At 38.9% G+C, this 17,536-nt stretch overlaps 1 protein-coding gene across 7 annotated transcripts in view; it reads left to right on the forward strand.

The window, feature by feature from the left end:
- MEIS2 (Meis homeobox 2) overlaps nucleotides 1–17,536 on the forward strand; it is a 213,273-nt gene that overhangs the window by 190,131 nt on the left and 5,606 nt on the right. For all 7 annotated transcript variants that reach the window (XM_019551584.1, XM_019551586.1, XM_019551587.1 and 4 more), the window contains one exon: nucleotides 16,124–16,182. In XM_019551584.1, coding sequence (XP_019407129.1) covers nucleotides 16,124–16,182 — 59 coding nt within the window. The remainder of the gene's footprint in view (nucleotides 1–16,123; nucleotides 16,183–17,536) is intronic.

A 17,536-nucleotide genomic window follows, 5' to 3' on the forward strand; every position in this document is an offset into this window, starting at 1 on the left:
TGTTATATTGAATATCAGAGGAGAGACCAATTAAGAAGTCCAACAGTCCAAGTTCATAGGTGACAGTGGCCTCATCTACACAAGACTCCAACTGCGCAGGTGTTACTGCACAGTCATTTAGTATTTGTATAAACAAGTACTAAATGACTGCTCCATAACCCACATTACTGAACAGTAGTGCCGATGAACAGCTTTTTTGTGATGTTGACTGCACATTAGCCTGAGACTACTGTGCAGTAGCATTGTGCCACACGTTCTGCCACGTGATGCTATTGTGCAGTAGTCTTGGGCTACTGAGCAGTCAGTCTCTCATGTAGACGCGGCCACTGAATATAAATGTGCAGAATGACTGAACACCAGCTTTTTTTGGTGAGGGTGCAAAATGTGCCTACAGAGCTCCCACTCACAGAATGTTTACATGCATTTGACCACCTGCAAATGAACTGCAGATGCAAACTTTAGTAATTGTATAGTTATGTGAATTGCACTGCAATTACATAGTTAAGAGACCTGTAAATTTGTATTTGAAACTGAGGTAAGAAATGTGACCCTACAAAAAAGGCATTTGTGGTTTTCAGGGTATTAGTTTTACCCACACAAGGTAGGCAGTCTTCTGGAAATAAAGGTGATAAGGTACTGAATTAATTTACCATGCCTTCAGAGTTGAACCAATGTTTTAAATGGACCATCTACCTTTAACAACACCCTCTGAAATGTACTAGTATTTACTGGACATATATGAGATAGACATAGATGTCTTCAAGTGATTTTTTTTGTCAGGGTCCATTTAAATGTACCAACTTCTCTGTGGATCACTGTATTTGTCTGTAGATATTTTATTGACTCAGCCTATTGCATTTCCTGAAATGGTTATGGAAACTAAGCTGATACACCATAGGCTGATCTCTCGCAGAATAGAATTTACTAGGATTAAAGCAGATGTGGCATTACTGGAGTCTGCTAGGCCTCATGTGATTTATAAAGATATAAAATAGATATTTTATGATTATGATGATGCTAAAATTTTTGTGGATGATAATATAGTCACATTGGAAAGAGTGGATATAACAACTGTGGGAGATTCAAGAAGAGGAAACAAACTCTCTTTTGCTAGATGATCTGGCTCTTAGGAGGATATGATTGTAGTCAATAAATGCTTGCATTTTGTTGCTTTTATTAGCCTGTTGGAGACTTTGTCATGCTAAAGGTGTGTAGGTGTAAATCTATACTTCTTTAAAATAGTGACTGTTTCCTGTAATTATTAAGGTAACAATCATGACTTTGAACAATCATGCCTTTTAACACTGTTGCTAATAAATTGCAAGAATTCAAACTGAAATATAAAATGTAACATAATTTTTCACTTTTTGCTGTGGATTTATCTTTCTGTGTTTCATTTTATTTCAGTATCCAAGCTGAAAAAAACAACTCATTTTTATTTATAGTCAGTTTATCATCAATTTTGCTTTCAGGATCTCATGTATTAGCATAATCCTGCAGTGTTTTAGTTGAAAGTACTGCATAGAAGTAGATTTCTTTTAAAAAGTAACTTTACAGTGAAATTTATCATGAATGTATTTATACCTTTTTCCAGACCCTGTTTTTACAAAATCTAAATTTTGAATCACAATTCATACAACACTGACCTATTGTTAAAGACCCAAGTCTTGCTTAGTGTATTTTAAAGAGTATTTCCTCATAAGTATGTGCATACCTTTCGGACATGTATATAATTTAATTATGCATCAATGATAAGCAAAATACTATAATCTCAGTTTATAGAAGGATTTGTTTTAATTGAAAATGAAGAATATTATGATGCACAATTTCAAGCAAAATCTGTGAATATTAAAAGCCATAAAAAACTTTGCCTTGTTTGCCCCAGTTAATCAGTTTGTCATCTTTTAGATGCACCAACATGTACAAACATATCCTGTTTAAATGTCAGATTCTTCATTTGTACCCACCACAGTCGGATCCTTACTATAAATCAGCACAGCCTCATTTGGTTCCAAAGATGTACACCAATTTGTACCAATGCAGGATTTGGCTCACCCATAATGCTGTTCATGTGGTTACTGACTTTTCACACATAGTTAATGGAACTACTTATGTCATTGAAGTTAAGCATGGATAACATTTCAAAAGCACCTAAGTCCCACTTTCAAAAGTGATTTAAGCACTTGATAGAGAACTCCATACATGGACTAAGGCCCTTTAGTCCAAGGGTCAGGCACCACTGAAATTTGTTGATCCTTCATTCAGCTTCTGCCTAAACTTCTGAGTGCTTAAGGTCTCCTAATGCCTAATTTCTGCTGGTAAAATCCAGTAGGTGCCTAAGTTTTCTCTGGTGAGCATGTACAAACACACCTAAATTCTTGAGGCAACTCTGCTAATTGGAGCCCAAGCCCCAGGAGAATTAGCAGACTAAGCATTCCCCTGCCTATCTCAGCTGCAGGGCTCAGTCTGGTAGATGTTTCTGGAGCACAGCTGTTGAATCAAACCTTGCATGAAAGCCGAGAGGCAAGAGTACAGTGTCAGGGCACTCACCTGAGAAGAAGACGACCTCTTTTCAAGTCTTTGCTCTGTCTGATTTGGAATAGGAATTTGACCCCGTTGTCCCAAATCCCAGTTGATTGTCCTAACCACAGTGAGATAGCATTCTGGTTAGAAATTTTTCCTTCTTTATTTTATAAATATAATTAAAAATAGTAATTGGGGCAAAGAAAGGAAAGAGTAAGAGTTGACTCTCTGACCTGATTAGGGCCCTCATCTTGAGACAATCTCAAGGGGAGAAGCAGAGTGCAGCCTGTAATCCAATGACTGTTTCTTTGTGCAAAGTTTCAATAGGAGATATTGAGACAACTTTAGGAGCATAGCGGTTTGACCACCCTCTTAGGATAACACCTGGATTCCATATTAAGCTGAGTGGAGATTACAAACAGATCTCCTGCTTCCCTAGTGACTACCCTAAACACTATGTTATTGGGTGGAATGGAATTAGCTTGCTCTGTGTTTTTTTTAAGACAGGATTGGCTTTGCTTAGATGCCTACCTCCAAGAGAGTGATAACATATGAGAATCCTAAGTGGAAGCTGATGCTTCACTCCAGCCTGGAGTTAGGTGGTAAATTCGCTAAAGGGGGCAAGGGCTTAGATGGGCAGTACAGTGTTGCCAAGACTTAGGCAGTTCAGTGTGTGCACAGCAGCAAAAATGTAGGCCCTACAAAATTGTATTGACAGAAATTTAGGTATCATGGGAATTTAAATGCCTCCAGAATTAGGCAAGGATTTCTGGCTTCTAAATTCTGGGCTGGGTTTCCTAAAATAACAGCTAGGTTCCTCAGTCTACCTAGTGAACCTAATTTGGGGAAGAGGTGATTGTTGCCTAAAATTTAGGTACGGCTGTGCCTGAGTCCCTTTCTGGATCTAGCCTTTAGAAGCTTAAGTTTCACTAAAAGTCATTGTAACTGGCTTAAAAGGGGCCTGGTACTTCTGAAAATGGGAGTTTTTCCTTTTAAAAACATTTACATCATGTGCTAAAAGAGCTGTAGCAAGTCACACTGAAACAATAATTATTTTGCAGGATTCAGCTCCCTGTTACCCATTTTACAGCCTCAAATGCAAGTTTACAGGATTAAACTACTCTCCCAGCAGTATTGCAAGTGCTGTTAGGAGTCAGAATATTCTGAATCCATACTGAAATCTATCCATAACTGGTTATTAAAACATAGTAAGATCACAGTATATTTCAAAACTCCTGCCAAAAACTAATATAAAGATAAATTTGCATTGTTGTATAATAGATTCCTCATATACAACATTTATGACAATGAAAATACTGCAAAACTGGCCAATTTTCACTAACCGCTCATAATGTTAATTTCATATTCCTTTTTTGTATTATAATTTCCTTGCCTTACAATGAGCTCAAGGGACAACGACAAGACAGGCAAACCTAAAATATGAATCCAGCACTTCCTTTAGCTGGCTGTCCAAAAACACAACACCAGAAAGGTTGTGTGCATTAAAGTTCAGCTATTCTTCAACAACAGCCATCACTGAGTGATGTGATTTAGGACACTCCCACAAAACCTGTGCATTCCTTGTGAGCCAGTTAAGTATTGAAATTCATAGGAACCCGCTTCTCCGAATGCATCAGAGAATACAAACCTTGTCCATCTCCATCCTCAGCTGGTTCTGAAGGATGGAGCCAGCAGAGGGAACAGAGGAATGATGCAATATTTACATGTCTGCCCTCAGTCGCAACAAACATGGCAGTCCAGGGACAGTGCTGAATACCAATCAATTTTATCCCTGGCTCACCAGCTTTACTTTGCATTCACCTCTGGTGAGCCAGCAAGGTTGACTGTGCCACATAGGCTGAACCTTAAGGAGAGATGAGGCACCAGCCAGCAGTATGGGGCAAGTAGGTTTGTGAAGTGGTAGGTAGAGAGAGTGTGTTTCAGAATCTTTTTTAAAATTTTCCTTTCTCTGGCAGACATTCCTTTAAAGGCACTATGGAATCTAATGCATGATTCCAACAATCGTGCCTCTTGCCATGCTACACATTCATGGCAAGCAGTGCAACAGTGGGATCAGGAATCAGTTCCCAATTGCACTATATTGCTGGTCCAGGGATGATGATCCCCCTGCACTGGCAAATAGCAAGCTAATCAGGTGATCCATGCTCCCAGCCAAAGGCTCCCAAGTCTGGGAGCACCAATCAGCTGACTACCATTCTCACCTGAGGAACTCACTGGAGGCCTTGAGTCCAATGTGGCCCTGAGCCTGGGAGCAGCAGTCAGCTGATCAGTGATTCCAAGGCTGGGAGCCTCCTGCTGCTTACCCTTTTACACTCAACAACGGTTACATTTCATAGCACACTTGTGAGATGCAACCTTTCTTGTAACTGCAGTGTGGACAGACCCTCACATACTGTGTGGCAAGACCCTCCTATTTGTTAAATCCTACTCATCATAACAGACAGAGAGAATTAACCTGAGCAAAACCTCCATTTGTCCAGCAAGAGAAAAGATCAAAAAACTAGGGATGTTATCATACAACTACAATTTGGGAAGTGATTAGATACATCAATGATATGTGATCTAACAGAGGTGTGTGTGTATTTTATGTATAAGTTATTTTTTCTATTCATTACTTCTAATTGCCTAACTAGTTCCCTTTCCTCTCATGTACAGGTTAGCATAGCAACCACCAACCAGTGAAAGGTACCTGTAGTTAAACATTCTACAATTATTATGGACTTTTGTTTAATATTCTATTGTTCCACTGACAGCCTAGTTTTTAATATATCATCTTATATTGTCCTGTACATCATCATTATCCTGCCTCCCTTAGGGCCTTTACTACACAGTTTTTATTTATTTCTGCAAGCTAACATATATGCAAAATATATTTGCTTACATTAGAAAACAGTGGAGCTGCTACCTCATCTTATTCAGCTCTTTCCTTCTTGTTTGCTAAACTTCTTCCTCCTTTTATCAACCTGGATCATTAGGAAGTCTAGGTATAGCATATCTATGCATGTGTGCACCAGGTTCAAACACTGAATACACATTAGATTCTGAGCAAGCGGTATATGCACAGACTTCTGCATTCCTTTAGCTTAGCAGCTCTGTGGCCTGCAGCATTACAACTTGGGAATGACCCAGGAAGGGATCAAGGATCCAGATTCTACAGAGGTAACTCTCTGGTTGCTTCTGTGGAAGTGACAGGAGCTCAAAACCCAGCATAGGGTGCTCAACACCTCGCAGAAATCAATCAGTGCCTTGTAGTATATGACTCTAAAATTGCTGAACAGAACATTACTCAATGCTGTCAATATGGTGGTTTGATTAAATTTTGTCAGATCAAATTCTATTGCTTATTAAACACCTCTTTTCCCAAACTGGCCCTTGGATGAAACAAGTGTCAGTACAAGCTGCTGGTACTAGCACAGCAGCTCTGCTTCATGAATGTCTTTACGATTTGTGCTTCTCCAACTTTCAGTGGCATATTTCTATAAATTTGTTTTGGCTATGGATTTTTGAAAGGAGGCCTGTTACGATCAGCTTTCTAAGATCCATTGGTTGACAGATAAAATACATATTTCCCAGCATAATCCTTTCCTTTAGATTTGAAGATTTTAATAACAATGAAAAAAATGTACAAGCATGGTCAAGACAGGACAGTGGATACAAAAAAAAGTAGTTCACTTAGGGCAAAATGTGCTGTCAGGGAAAATGGAGCATTTCTTCTGAACTCACGAACTGGTAGGCTTCTTTCATACAGGTGTGTTTATGCCCCAGGCTTGCTGGCCACAGTCCATTCCATTTACAGAAGCTGAATTAAACAATAACTACCGCATTGCAAAAAGAAGAAGGAAAAAAAAGGTGAGCGTCAAAGGAGATGCCTGAGAGCTTTGTTAGGGCCAAGAAAAACCCTGTTGCAGTTGTCAGAGCTTGTTGATGTTGCAGAGAACGGCACATTTTTTTCTGCTGGATTTTGTGGTTCTGCCTTAGGAAAGAAAGTAAAATAGAACGGAAGAACAAAGTCCTACTCTATAAATCAGCAGCTGCTCCTTGCCAGATCAAAGGAGTGACATTTTTGCTCCTGGACTACTTGTCCACTTTAGGTGCTTGACAGACAGCTAACAGCTGGCCTGCTACACAGCATAGGAGAATTGGGCTACATCTTCTTCAGAGTAGATGACAAGCTAATCAGAGAGATCCATAGCACAGGATATGTGAGTGCACCTTGATCTCTTCAAACATACCCAGTACAAGATTGCTAAACATCTTTTGTGCATTTTTGGTAAGTTAATATTTAAGTAGTTTCCACTGAGAAGTAGGATGGAGAATTAATACTTCAGTCCAAGTTCATCACAAATATGAAAAGTTAAACATAGGTTAAATGTATCAGTAATGCTTCCCTGTGGGTTAATTTATAATTGGATGGAAACTTAACATGAACTAGAGAAGAATTTGTTTAAGTTACTTTACCTTGATTGAATACTGCAAAACTGTGGATTTTCAAAAATGACCATCTAAAATGAGGTTCCTGAATTCATATTTAAAGGACATGTCTTACTGAGTTTTGAAAATCTTGCCCTGTATTTTTAAGATGATAAATTAACACAGCTTTAATATAAAAGAGTTAAGAATAAATAGACCTGCCTGAATTCTACCTTTAACTTGGACACTACAGTGCAAGCAAATCAGAGTACATGCCAAATTAGCTAAAATTGTGTTTAGTGTCTCCATAAGATGTATGTAGACAGACCCGGAATTTTAATGTCAGTAGTAAAACTTTCAAAGTAATTCAGTTTCTAGTTGATTCCCATCTGCAATAAATCAAGTACAGGATGAGGTTATATACTACAACTTATGTCTATTGACTTAGCATTTTATCTTTAAGATATGAATAGCTAAGGAAGTATGTCTGTTTGTCTCCTCCCTTCCTTTCAAGTACCTTTGAAAGATCGCTTTTACGGTACATGATAAATAACCATATATGAATAAGCTGATGGCATTCTGAAAGAGTAACAGGCATTGCTTCAGAAATCACGACCTGCTGGGATGTTTTGTTATGTGGTATCAGGTGCGATTACATTCACTGAATAGTGTTTATTATCATTCAGAATTCCAGGGGAAATAAAAGATAATTTTCCACCCATGTTAAAATTTCTTGAAAGCTTATAATGAAAATCGCTCTAGGTCAGTGTCTTTATGTAGCAGGGGTTCTTCATTAAACTTAATGTTAACGGATTTATTCCTTTGACTGGTTCTCATTCAAAATGGGGTTTCATAGAATATTTGCAGTCCTGGATAATGCAATCCTCTTTCCATTGTAAATTTTAACTCAGTAAAAAATGGTTTCATACTCAGTCAAGCAAGCAAGTTCACTTTTGCAAAAATAATATTATAAAAATAAGCATATACCTATTAGTTAAATTACTTGTATCCTACAGGATATGATTAATAGATAGCATATGCACAGAAGCAGCCCTAAAGCTTGTGACCTACATGAGAGCATTTAGCCCCAATCTTCCCAGGACCACAAGTATGCACTAAACATAAGCATGCCAGCCATTCAGCTGGTGCACCATCCCAAGTTCTTAGGCATGGTCCCATTCAGTTCCACCAGATCACAGCATATAATGATTTCCCATCTGCACTTCCCCATCTCCCCATTTGGAAAGCTATGCTTTGGCTCCATCTCCTGGCTTCCTGGTACATGTAAGTGGGGAGGTCACCAAGGGCCAGACAGGGCATAAACAAGTGGGAAGCTACCAAGGGCAGGGAGGACTACATGCGTTTGGGGTGCAGTAAAACAGTCACACTGTGTAAAAGCTAGGCTGAACTCTGCATTGCTAGCTCTATTTGTCTTATACTGAATGAGAAAAGGGTGTATTTTCTTGACACCAAACTACAAGTAAGATTCCAACATGGTGCAACCACCTGATCTAAGGAATAAGCAAGTGCAACTCTGCTGTAGTTGAAGTTACAATATGTGTACTACTCTACTGGCTGTAAAACAAATCAGAGTCTTGGCAGAAGCCACATCATTGTCCTCTGTTCCAAAAACTAGTAACCTGGTAAAAGAGTTACATATTTTAAGGCATTTTATCTGAGATGAATAAATACCTGTAATATCAACTTTCATGATTTTATCACAAGTCCCATATTATTTCAGGTTTAAATTAAAAAGTCCCAACTTTGATAACTGGATGAGAACATTATTACAGAAAATTTCTATCATTTGCGGTTTTGAAGAAAACCTTGGAATTGTGACCAGTAGTCTCAAAAATCAAAGAAGAAAGGGGAAATCGTAGTATCTTGAGATTTTATAGCCAAAATGTCATGGTTGTGGGAAATCTGATTCAAGATTTTTTAATCCTTTAGATCGGTAATACAGAAATACATCAGTCCTCTGACTGCTGCAATATATATTCTAGAATTGACACCTTCAGTGAAGATGATTTTGCAAATGACATACAAGACATGGCAGAAGTTTTTGGAACCATAAGTGAACAGGCAGCCAGCTCGTATATTTTTAAGATACTATAATCTTCTGTGGAATACCTATAACACTTCTGACAAGGTTATCCAATCCTGCTCTTAGAAGTTTTGTCAAGGAATAAGTCCCTCTTGTTTTTCTTTCTTTGTAAACCAATCATGTAAGTGACTCCACTTCTCAATTTTTATGACTTTAGGGAGACTTTTTCACTGGCTCACTTCCAGGTGACTAGCTCAGCTTCATACTTACAAGGAATGCTGCACATAAGACTTGGTAACCAGGTGTGGCACAGAGGCAGTGAAGCATAAACAAAGGGTTTATCAACCCTTTTTTATGCACGCGCACACGCGCACACACACACAAAGACACCTAAACCCAGTTCTGTCACTTTAAAACACACACTGGAGTGAAAAGTTAAATAAACTATGAAAGTTAGCTTTCAATTTCAAGTTTGGCTGACAAGCAGAGGTTATTTTAAAAGGGATATATTTATGGGGAAGAAAAAGTGGTTACAATTTTAGTCCATCAAGCGTCACTCTTTCAGAACAAAGTTAATAACATTTTATGAACACACAGTTTGTCATACCATCATTTTGTGAACATAGAAATTCTTTCTCAAAAGGAGGGGGGAAACACCTTTTTTCTTTTTTTTTGTGTAATATAGAATCATAGCAAAATAGGGCTGGAATGACCCCAGAAGGCCATCAAATTCTAACCCCCTTCTCAAGGGAAATGGACAGTTCTTCATTTCTAACACTGTAAATTTATGGAAAATTTGCAGTGCTAGAAATCCCAGGGAGGGGGGGGGTATACAGGTGTCCTAGCTTGCATCTGCCTCTCCCCTGTGGGCAAAATGAGGCCAGCTTTGGCCTCGGGAATGTGCCCTCCATCCACGTCTTCCCCAAACCTGTTACCCCAGGTGTAGGGGTAGTCAAGTGAAGCCTACAGGTGTTCCTTCTGGCATGAGAAACTCACTTATAGGTGAGATCTTCCTGCCTGGAAGTGAAAGATCTTTCCTGAATCCACCAGGTTTCCCCCACAAGATACCACGTGAATGCATCTAGGCTTGCAGTTTCCAGCAGGAGAGCAGCATTTCTCCCTCAAGAAATGTAACACCTGTCCACATAGCCAGGATCATCCCTATCTAAACCATGTTTGCAGAGCACTGAGTATTTAAAAATATTCTCATGGATGGCACAGGATAATGGAAACAGTACAAAACATTTCATTTCTAGATCATTGCCTTATATCTCTTGTAAGGATTCAGATTATCATTTACCCTAGAAACGAATCTCTTTGATATACTGTTGAAGCTCATTGGTGGAGTTGTCTTGTAGAAATGTAAAATAACTACTATTACCTTATCTATTAATTTTCCCAAACAAGGAAACCACATTAGTCTAGCAATATTGTTCCTATTGCTCCCAATTCTGATGTGTTCTTTACAAGCTCACAGACAGCCATGGTTCCTGCCCCAAAAATTGATCTAAGTGGAGACTAGGCATCATTTTACTTAACCTACTACACTACAGATGTATTCTTACAGATTTGTTCTTTTCTCTATTTTAATGTGAAGACTGTTAGTTCTGTCTACACATGTAGTAGGTGGGCTAATTAAAAATATATATTATTTTATCACCGCAGTTTCTGAGGTGGATATTTTAAGTAGAACCCAGAGTGCATAATAATACTGATGAATCTCAAGGCTAAATTCTGTGGCCCTACCTTGTTTTCAATGGGGAAAATTCACCCTGGAATGTCTCTGTTTCATTGAAGTCATACATTAGAGATGCTTGTGCCTCACTTAGTACAATGCTGGGGCTAAATGCCACTCAGTTCTTCAACCAACCCCCACAGACCTCAGGTCAGGAATGAATTGCCTATTCCCAAATACCACTGTTGTTCACCTGCAGAGTCAGACTGTTGCACACTTACCCAGCTGACATGAATTTTCCTCCAATACCCTTTCAATAAAGCAAGAGACTAGCTTGCTATTTGGTATAAATCAGTGCTATCTCTAGTTTATTTCAGGTACTGATTCCCTTTAGACTTACTAATGTAGTGGTCAATAGCATTTAAAAATATGTACAATTTAACCTATAGTAACCTTTAAAAAAAGATCTTTTTAATTTTGTCAGATATGTTCATGCTGACGAGGAAACCTCTATTTCTTTTACAGTCTGCATTAATATTTCTTTCAAATTTAAGATGACTATTGTTTATCATAAAATTAAAATATATTAGGTAAATGTGACTTCTAAAATCATTTTGATGTGACTTGAGAGAACATACTAACTAAATGGGTTGATGAAATTAAACAATTTGTAGCCCTTTTATGAAATATAGAACATAATTTTATGATGGGAAAAAAACAGTGGCTCCATTTCTACAGACACAATTTAAGAAAAAATACTGGAATCATACTAATTAAAGATGGATCAGTCAGTCTGACTCCAACCCATTACCAATGAAAGCTGGAAACATGCTAAACTGTACTGCAATAATTCAAGATACTCTGCAAACTATAATATTCCTCAATTTTCCTTTACTGTTATACTATTCTGACTGAGGGCAGATAAAAACACATGAAAGCCATGTAATTTCTTTTAAATGCACTACATCATCTTGCATGTGTAGCTAAATCCTCATTGCTTTGCTCATACAAAAAGGCCCACTGAAGTTAGAGGAACTTCTTGGGTACAAATATACATATAATTTATCTGATTGGTATATATAACAATTCTAATAGAAAAAGCATTTGTTCATATCCAAAGCCCACTGTTTAAATTAGTGGGGTCAGCAATTTCAAGTCCGCAGAACGTTTAAGTATTCTAATTACTCGTGTATTTCTAAACAGCACACACCTTATTTGTTATTCCAGGGTCAGGGCCAAATTTAACATATATGAAAATGTAGAGTTTATGAAAGCTGCCAACAGGTCAGTCCTGGAGCTGGACTTCCTTGTTTATCCATAGAACAAATATGTATCATTCCATACTGTCTGGCTCTTCTAGGGACCCCTTGTATAAACCTGGTCAAATCACTCAAACTCTCTTTGTCTCAGTTCCTTTCTGTAAAATGGGAATAGCAATGCTTTCTTCTCCCACCACTTGTTTAACCAGTCTATTCATATGTAAGTTCTTTGAGACAAGGACTGTCTTTCTTACCTGCTTGTAAAATAAAGTCTTGATCTTAGTTGGGGCCTCTAGTTGCTACTGTAATGCAAATAGTTATTATTAGTATTTTTATTGTTTTTGTTAATAATAATAAATCATATGCAGACACTACACTCTGTGCGAATATCTACCAATTATGTTGATGGTTTATGTGGTGGTTTATGTGATGTACTCATTGCTGATTATAATATAGGGCCTGATTTCCAGTCTGACCTCAACTGCCCATCTGTTTTATCACCTACAGGTTGGTAGGTACAGATACCTTTGTTGTAATTTTTTCAGCATTATTATTAGTGGATGCAACTGTTACCATTTAAGGCTATGATTTTCAAAGGAACCAGTGAAATTAAATTTCAGCTCTTATGCGATCATGAATGACACGTGCCCCCGGCAGCTGGCAGGGCACGGTGGTGGTGAGAGCGCAGCAGTGGTAAGTGGGAGAGCTCCTGCAGATGCTGCCAGCGCTGTCGGCAGCAGGGGCAGGGAGGGAGATGGTGAGTGCCAACCAGGGGTAAGAAACCACCTGCAGATGCTGCCAGCAGCGGTGGCAGCAGCCACCAGGGATTGTGTGGCAGGGTGGCAAGTGGTGACCACCGACACTGTTGGCAGCACCTTTTTGTAGAGGGTGCACTGCCACACTCAGGGGGTGCACGTGCACCTATGTGCACCCCCTATGTGTTGCCCTGTATGCGATGACCCTTTTTATACCAAAAATTCATTACATGTGAGGTAAAGTTACTCTAAGGCGATTGCTGTGGTGGAAGCCACACATCGTAGTTAGCTGCTTTATGCAGTGCATTGTGGTAGTCACATGCACCAAAATACAGTCTCCTATGTGGATCTGTACTCCTCACCCATTGTCTGTGACCCGTGTTTCTGTAGTTGCCATGCCCATTATGATAGTGCCCTGTGCCTGTGTATACAGTCTAAAGTTGGTGAGTACCAAAATTGTCTTGTAAAAGTGATAGAAATGGGTCTGGGGGTCAGTACAGTAAAGGTCTTGGAACTTATCCCTATTTGTTACATTGTAAAGTAGGTTCCCTTTACGTGAATTCAAGTTATGCGCCGATTTCCAGGAACGCATGAAGAGCATAAAGCGAGGGAAACCTGTACTTGCATGTCTAAATGACAGCAGTTACACCTGCAATTCTTTGCACTTGGAAAATTGTAGAAGCCAAAATAAAGGTGTAGTCAAAACAGGGCTCAAAATCAGGCACTAAATTCATTAGCAATGGTGATAATGGTCTTTCTTTTCAGAATTTATGATACGAATTTTGCCATATATTTTAATACAAGGATCCTTGGTGGACTTTTTTTTTTTCCTTTAGGGCAGTAGAGTTTGGGAATCACCATTAAGGCTTCAGAACTGAATCATCTAAGTAGCTCCCATAAAGGATCTAGAATTATTCATGTGGGCTTAATAAACAGGGGGCCAAATTTTTCCTTTGGAAGTGAATGACTGGCAAGCACATGGAGAAACAGGAGCTGGGTTTTCAATATCCATCCCATAAAACCTATACCATGGTAACTGATTGAATATGTAACACTAAAGCAGAGTTTCCACATTTGGAAGCCCATAAATGTAAGCCAGTTGTGTCACGTTAGACTTTACAGGACTCAGAATCGTCAAGGTTAGTTCTACATTGTTGTGTAAACCCCGTTTTTTTTTTTACTAATGTAAACATTCTGGCCAGTATCCAAAGATATGACCTCTATGTGAACCTTTAACCTTCCCTTTAATTATTTGTTTGAAGACAGTGTGGAGTTCTCCTGCTGAGAATGGAGAACCATAATGCTTTGCAGCCCTCTGAGTAAGGGAGTGTTTGTAGGGAAGTGGAAAGGGACATAAATAAGGGGACCACCAGATGTAAATAATAAAAGTGATTGGGGTTTAAATAAAAACTGAAAAAGCAATTTGGTTTCCCTAAAGAGTGGCCAGATCGCTGAAAATAGGGGTTAGTAAGAAAAAAGTGGGGGAGGCTCTGTTGTCTGTGATTTTTTTACAGGCCTATACAACTGCTCATTCCATTCTTTAAAACCTTGCCATCTGTATACACCATTAGGAGCTCATAGGAGAAGAGAAAACAGTCTTATCAGGCTTTTCTGTTAATCTCTATTGGCCTTAACCTTAGCTGATAAAAGGCATGCTGGATAGAGAAGGTTCAGGTCAGCCCCCATTTGGTCAGTGGGTAACATTACTAGAAAGCAGCTAAGCAAATTAAGTCCTATCAGAGACCTTTGTCTTTGATGATGAAAACGTGTCTAGAAATCATAACGTTAGGGTAGGAAATCCAAGCCCCCTCCCCCCATGGTGAAATCATAGCTACCTGAGGGAATAAACAACAGAATCAAATCTTTGTTTTTATTTTTAATACCTGAAGTCTTGACTCGTTACTAACTCAGAGGCAGGATGACATTTTTGACAACGAAGCTATACTTCCCTTAAAGAATAAAGAATGTCTTTGTTTTGGACGTAAACAGAGAGATGCAAAAGAGCCCTTTAGTGTTACTTACAGCATTTATTCATCTCTCTGATGGAATTCCCACTAGTATGATCACAGGAGATGCAAACAAAGGTGTACTGTCTCTTATCTGCCATGGACTTTAACCTGGGGGAAGAGCAACACAGCAGCCGGTACTGCTTATTTCTGATGCCCAATACTTTAAGCGTTAGACTTTTATGCACCGGGCTGATGAACTGAGGTTTCACTTGCGGACTGAAAAATTTGGATTCATTTCAGTGGGGTTTGGATCAGGCCCAGTGGCAATGTATGGAAGCTGTTTGGGATGATGGGCATGTTAGTATTTCTGAAGAGGATTAAACACTAGTATTCAACTTCATTAGCGCTCCTTAAGGGTCACTAGACTGAAGTCTGAACTGTGAAATAGCAGACAAAACCTCTACATCAGCTCTAAAGTGTTCTTAAAACACAAAGGGCAGGGACAAAAACAAGTGTGGCTTGTGACTGATAGAAAATAGCCTTGTTGTGAATAAAGTGTGTGAATAAAATAAGTTTTTAAAATTATTCTCCTCAGTTTGATTTTATTGCGGTTTAAGCTAAGAGGGGTGGTTGTGCATTAAGCTAATAGGAAATACACAAACACTTCTTTTTGGATTACCAATGAAATTAAATCCAGGCTTTCTGGCCAAATAACCTAATGTTCAAATGCATTGGTCCCTACTACAGCTCTGGTACCTGGTTTGAGAAAAAGTTATTTTGAGCCTAATAGTAAACACATGTACCTGTGACTCCCTCTTTCTAACAAGTTGAAAGGTGCCTCCATTTATGGCTGGCCGTTGCCTTATGTTCTGTCCTGGCCGCCCCCCCCCTTGGCTGAAAAGGTCGCCCCCAGCTGGCACTGACCTCAAAATGACCCCTGACTTTACAGGCTTAAACTGCAGGAGTTGCAGAAGAGCAGAAGTCTTTCTGGGCCAGCACTTATTGCTGCTGTGCTGGTGATAAAACTTCAGACAGCCTAATTGATGGCTTTGCTGACCTAACAATACCTTGTGAAAGCACAGAGTGGCAAAGCCTGGTCCTCATTTATGGCCAGCTGCAAGGGTAGCTGAATCCCCTATGATGAAAAAAAAAAAGTCTTCTTGCCTGTGAACTTTAACCAGGTCCCTAGCTCCTCGAAGAAGTTAAAGAAACAATTGTCTTTTAACACAAGTTTTCATTCATATTTACTTGTTGTTCCGAGCCTTCTAGTAAATCCAGCCTAAAGCTGGCCAGTAAGATAAGCATTTTACAAGTCACAGTTTCTGAGCTCTTAGACAAAAACGCTTTAAAGTACAATTATGCTTTTTTTTTCTCCGTTAACATACCGCTGCCTTGCACTGAAACTCTGCCAGAGTTAAAGCAAAGGTGTTCTAAAAACACAGAAGCAAGCTGATGAAAGGACTTCTATTCTTTGTATTCTGTTTCAGGTTTATTAATGCCAGAAGAAGAATAGTACAGCCTATGATTGACCAGTCAAATCGAGCAGGCAAGTTCCAAGTACTATCTGTATTCAAGTCCCACAGGCACAAATCCTCATCAAGTTATTCTTCAGGAGTCCCATCACCTGGTAAATAAATGCTTCGACCAGGCATTCTGGGAGATTATTTTTTCTTATGTCCCCAGAATTCCGCTGTAGGAAGCAACTTCACTAATTGGTGCTAATTGGAGATTTCCCACCCTGACTCTACTGAAACTGCTTTTTATTTTCTCTCTGAATTGGTAATTGGGTACAAGTACTAGTGCCACAAGCAGTTTGTTTGACTGTGAACTCTTGAATTACTCATTGCTTGTCTGCATCCAATCAGCAGGACAATCTCATTTTCTTGCTACCCACAACTCCTTGGTGTATGCATTGCTTTCACTTCTGGAGAGCTAGCTGTAAAACTCATTGTATCTATTCATTTGCTTTGACTATTCACAATATGCTACTAATGCCTGACGTGCTACCATACTGACAAAAAAAAATATTAAAAGATTATTACTTTTGTTTAAGAATGCACCAGATATATTGCCCCTAAAATACATTAACTTTCTGGCAATCTCTCCTGTCTTCATTTTTATTAAATCATTTATAATATGTAACTCTTTAAAACAGTTACTTGTCCAGCGCTAATCATGCAACTTTGTAATATGCATTTCCTCAGCCTTCTAGGGAGTTGTGGTTTTCTGCAGTGAGGTTACGGTATAAAACTGTTCTCCATGTGGTGATGACTGTTGTCACTAACAAGGGCTTTAACTTGATGGTGATTTCGCCTGCTGCTTTACTTCAAAGGTTTTTGAAAAGGTTATTAATCCTTTGGGAAAATCTTCCTATGTAGCATTAAATTTATTCTTCACTAACAGGTGAAAAAGGGGAAACATTAAAGCAAAGCACGCAAAATACTAAGAACAAAGTATGTATGTTAACATGAAAAGTAATGTCCAGCATTTCCCTTCCCACTAAAGAAGGTGCAAGTATATTTGTGTTTTATAACAGTAATGTGTTTGACCACAAGTACCCTGTACCACAAACTGCAGCTTCTCAAATTTAAACAATTAGCAAGGAATGCACTAAGTACTCACTTCATTAAGAAAAATACAAAGCACTGAGAGAGGGTTCCACTGTTTTGCATTAAAGGTAAGTAAAGCAGCAGATCCTGTGCAACAGGACTGACTTGACAAACTTGTTTATTAGGCCCCCCTATAACATTTTTATTCTATAGTCCTGGTAACGTAATCAGCTCATAAAAACACAACCTGTTTGAAAGTGACAGCCAAGATATTGAATGTGGTGTTTCAGTGTTGAGACTGGAACAATTGCTGATTGTTTGGTATGTCTTCTCTTCTTTCTCCTCTGTGTC

The sequence above is a fragment of the Crocodylus porosus genome, unplaced genomic scaffold (genome assembly GCF_001723895.1).
Source record: "Crocodylus porosus isolate Cpor-Errol unplaced genomic scaffold, CroPor_comp1, whole genome shotgun sequence".
Classification (NCBI taxonomy): Eukaryota; Metazoa; Chordata; order Crocodylia; family Crocodylidae; genus Crocodylus; species Crocodylus porosus.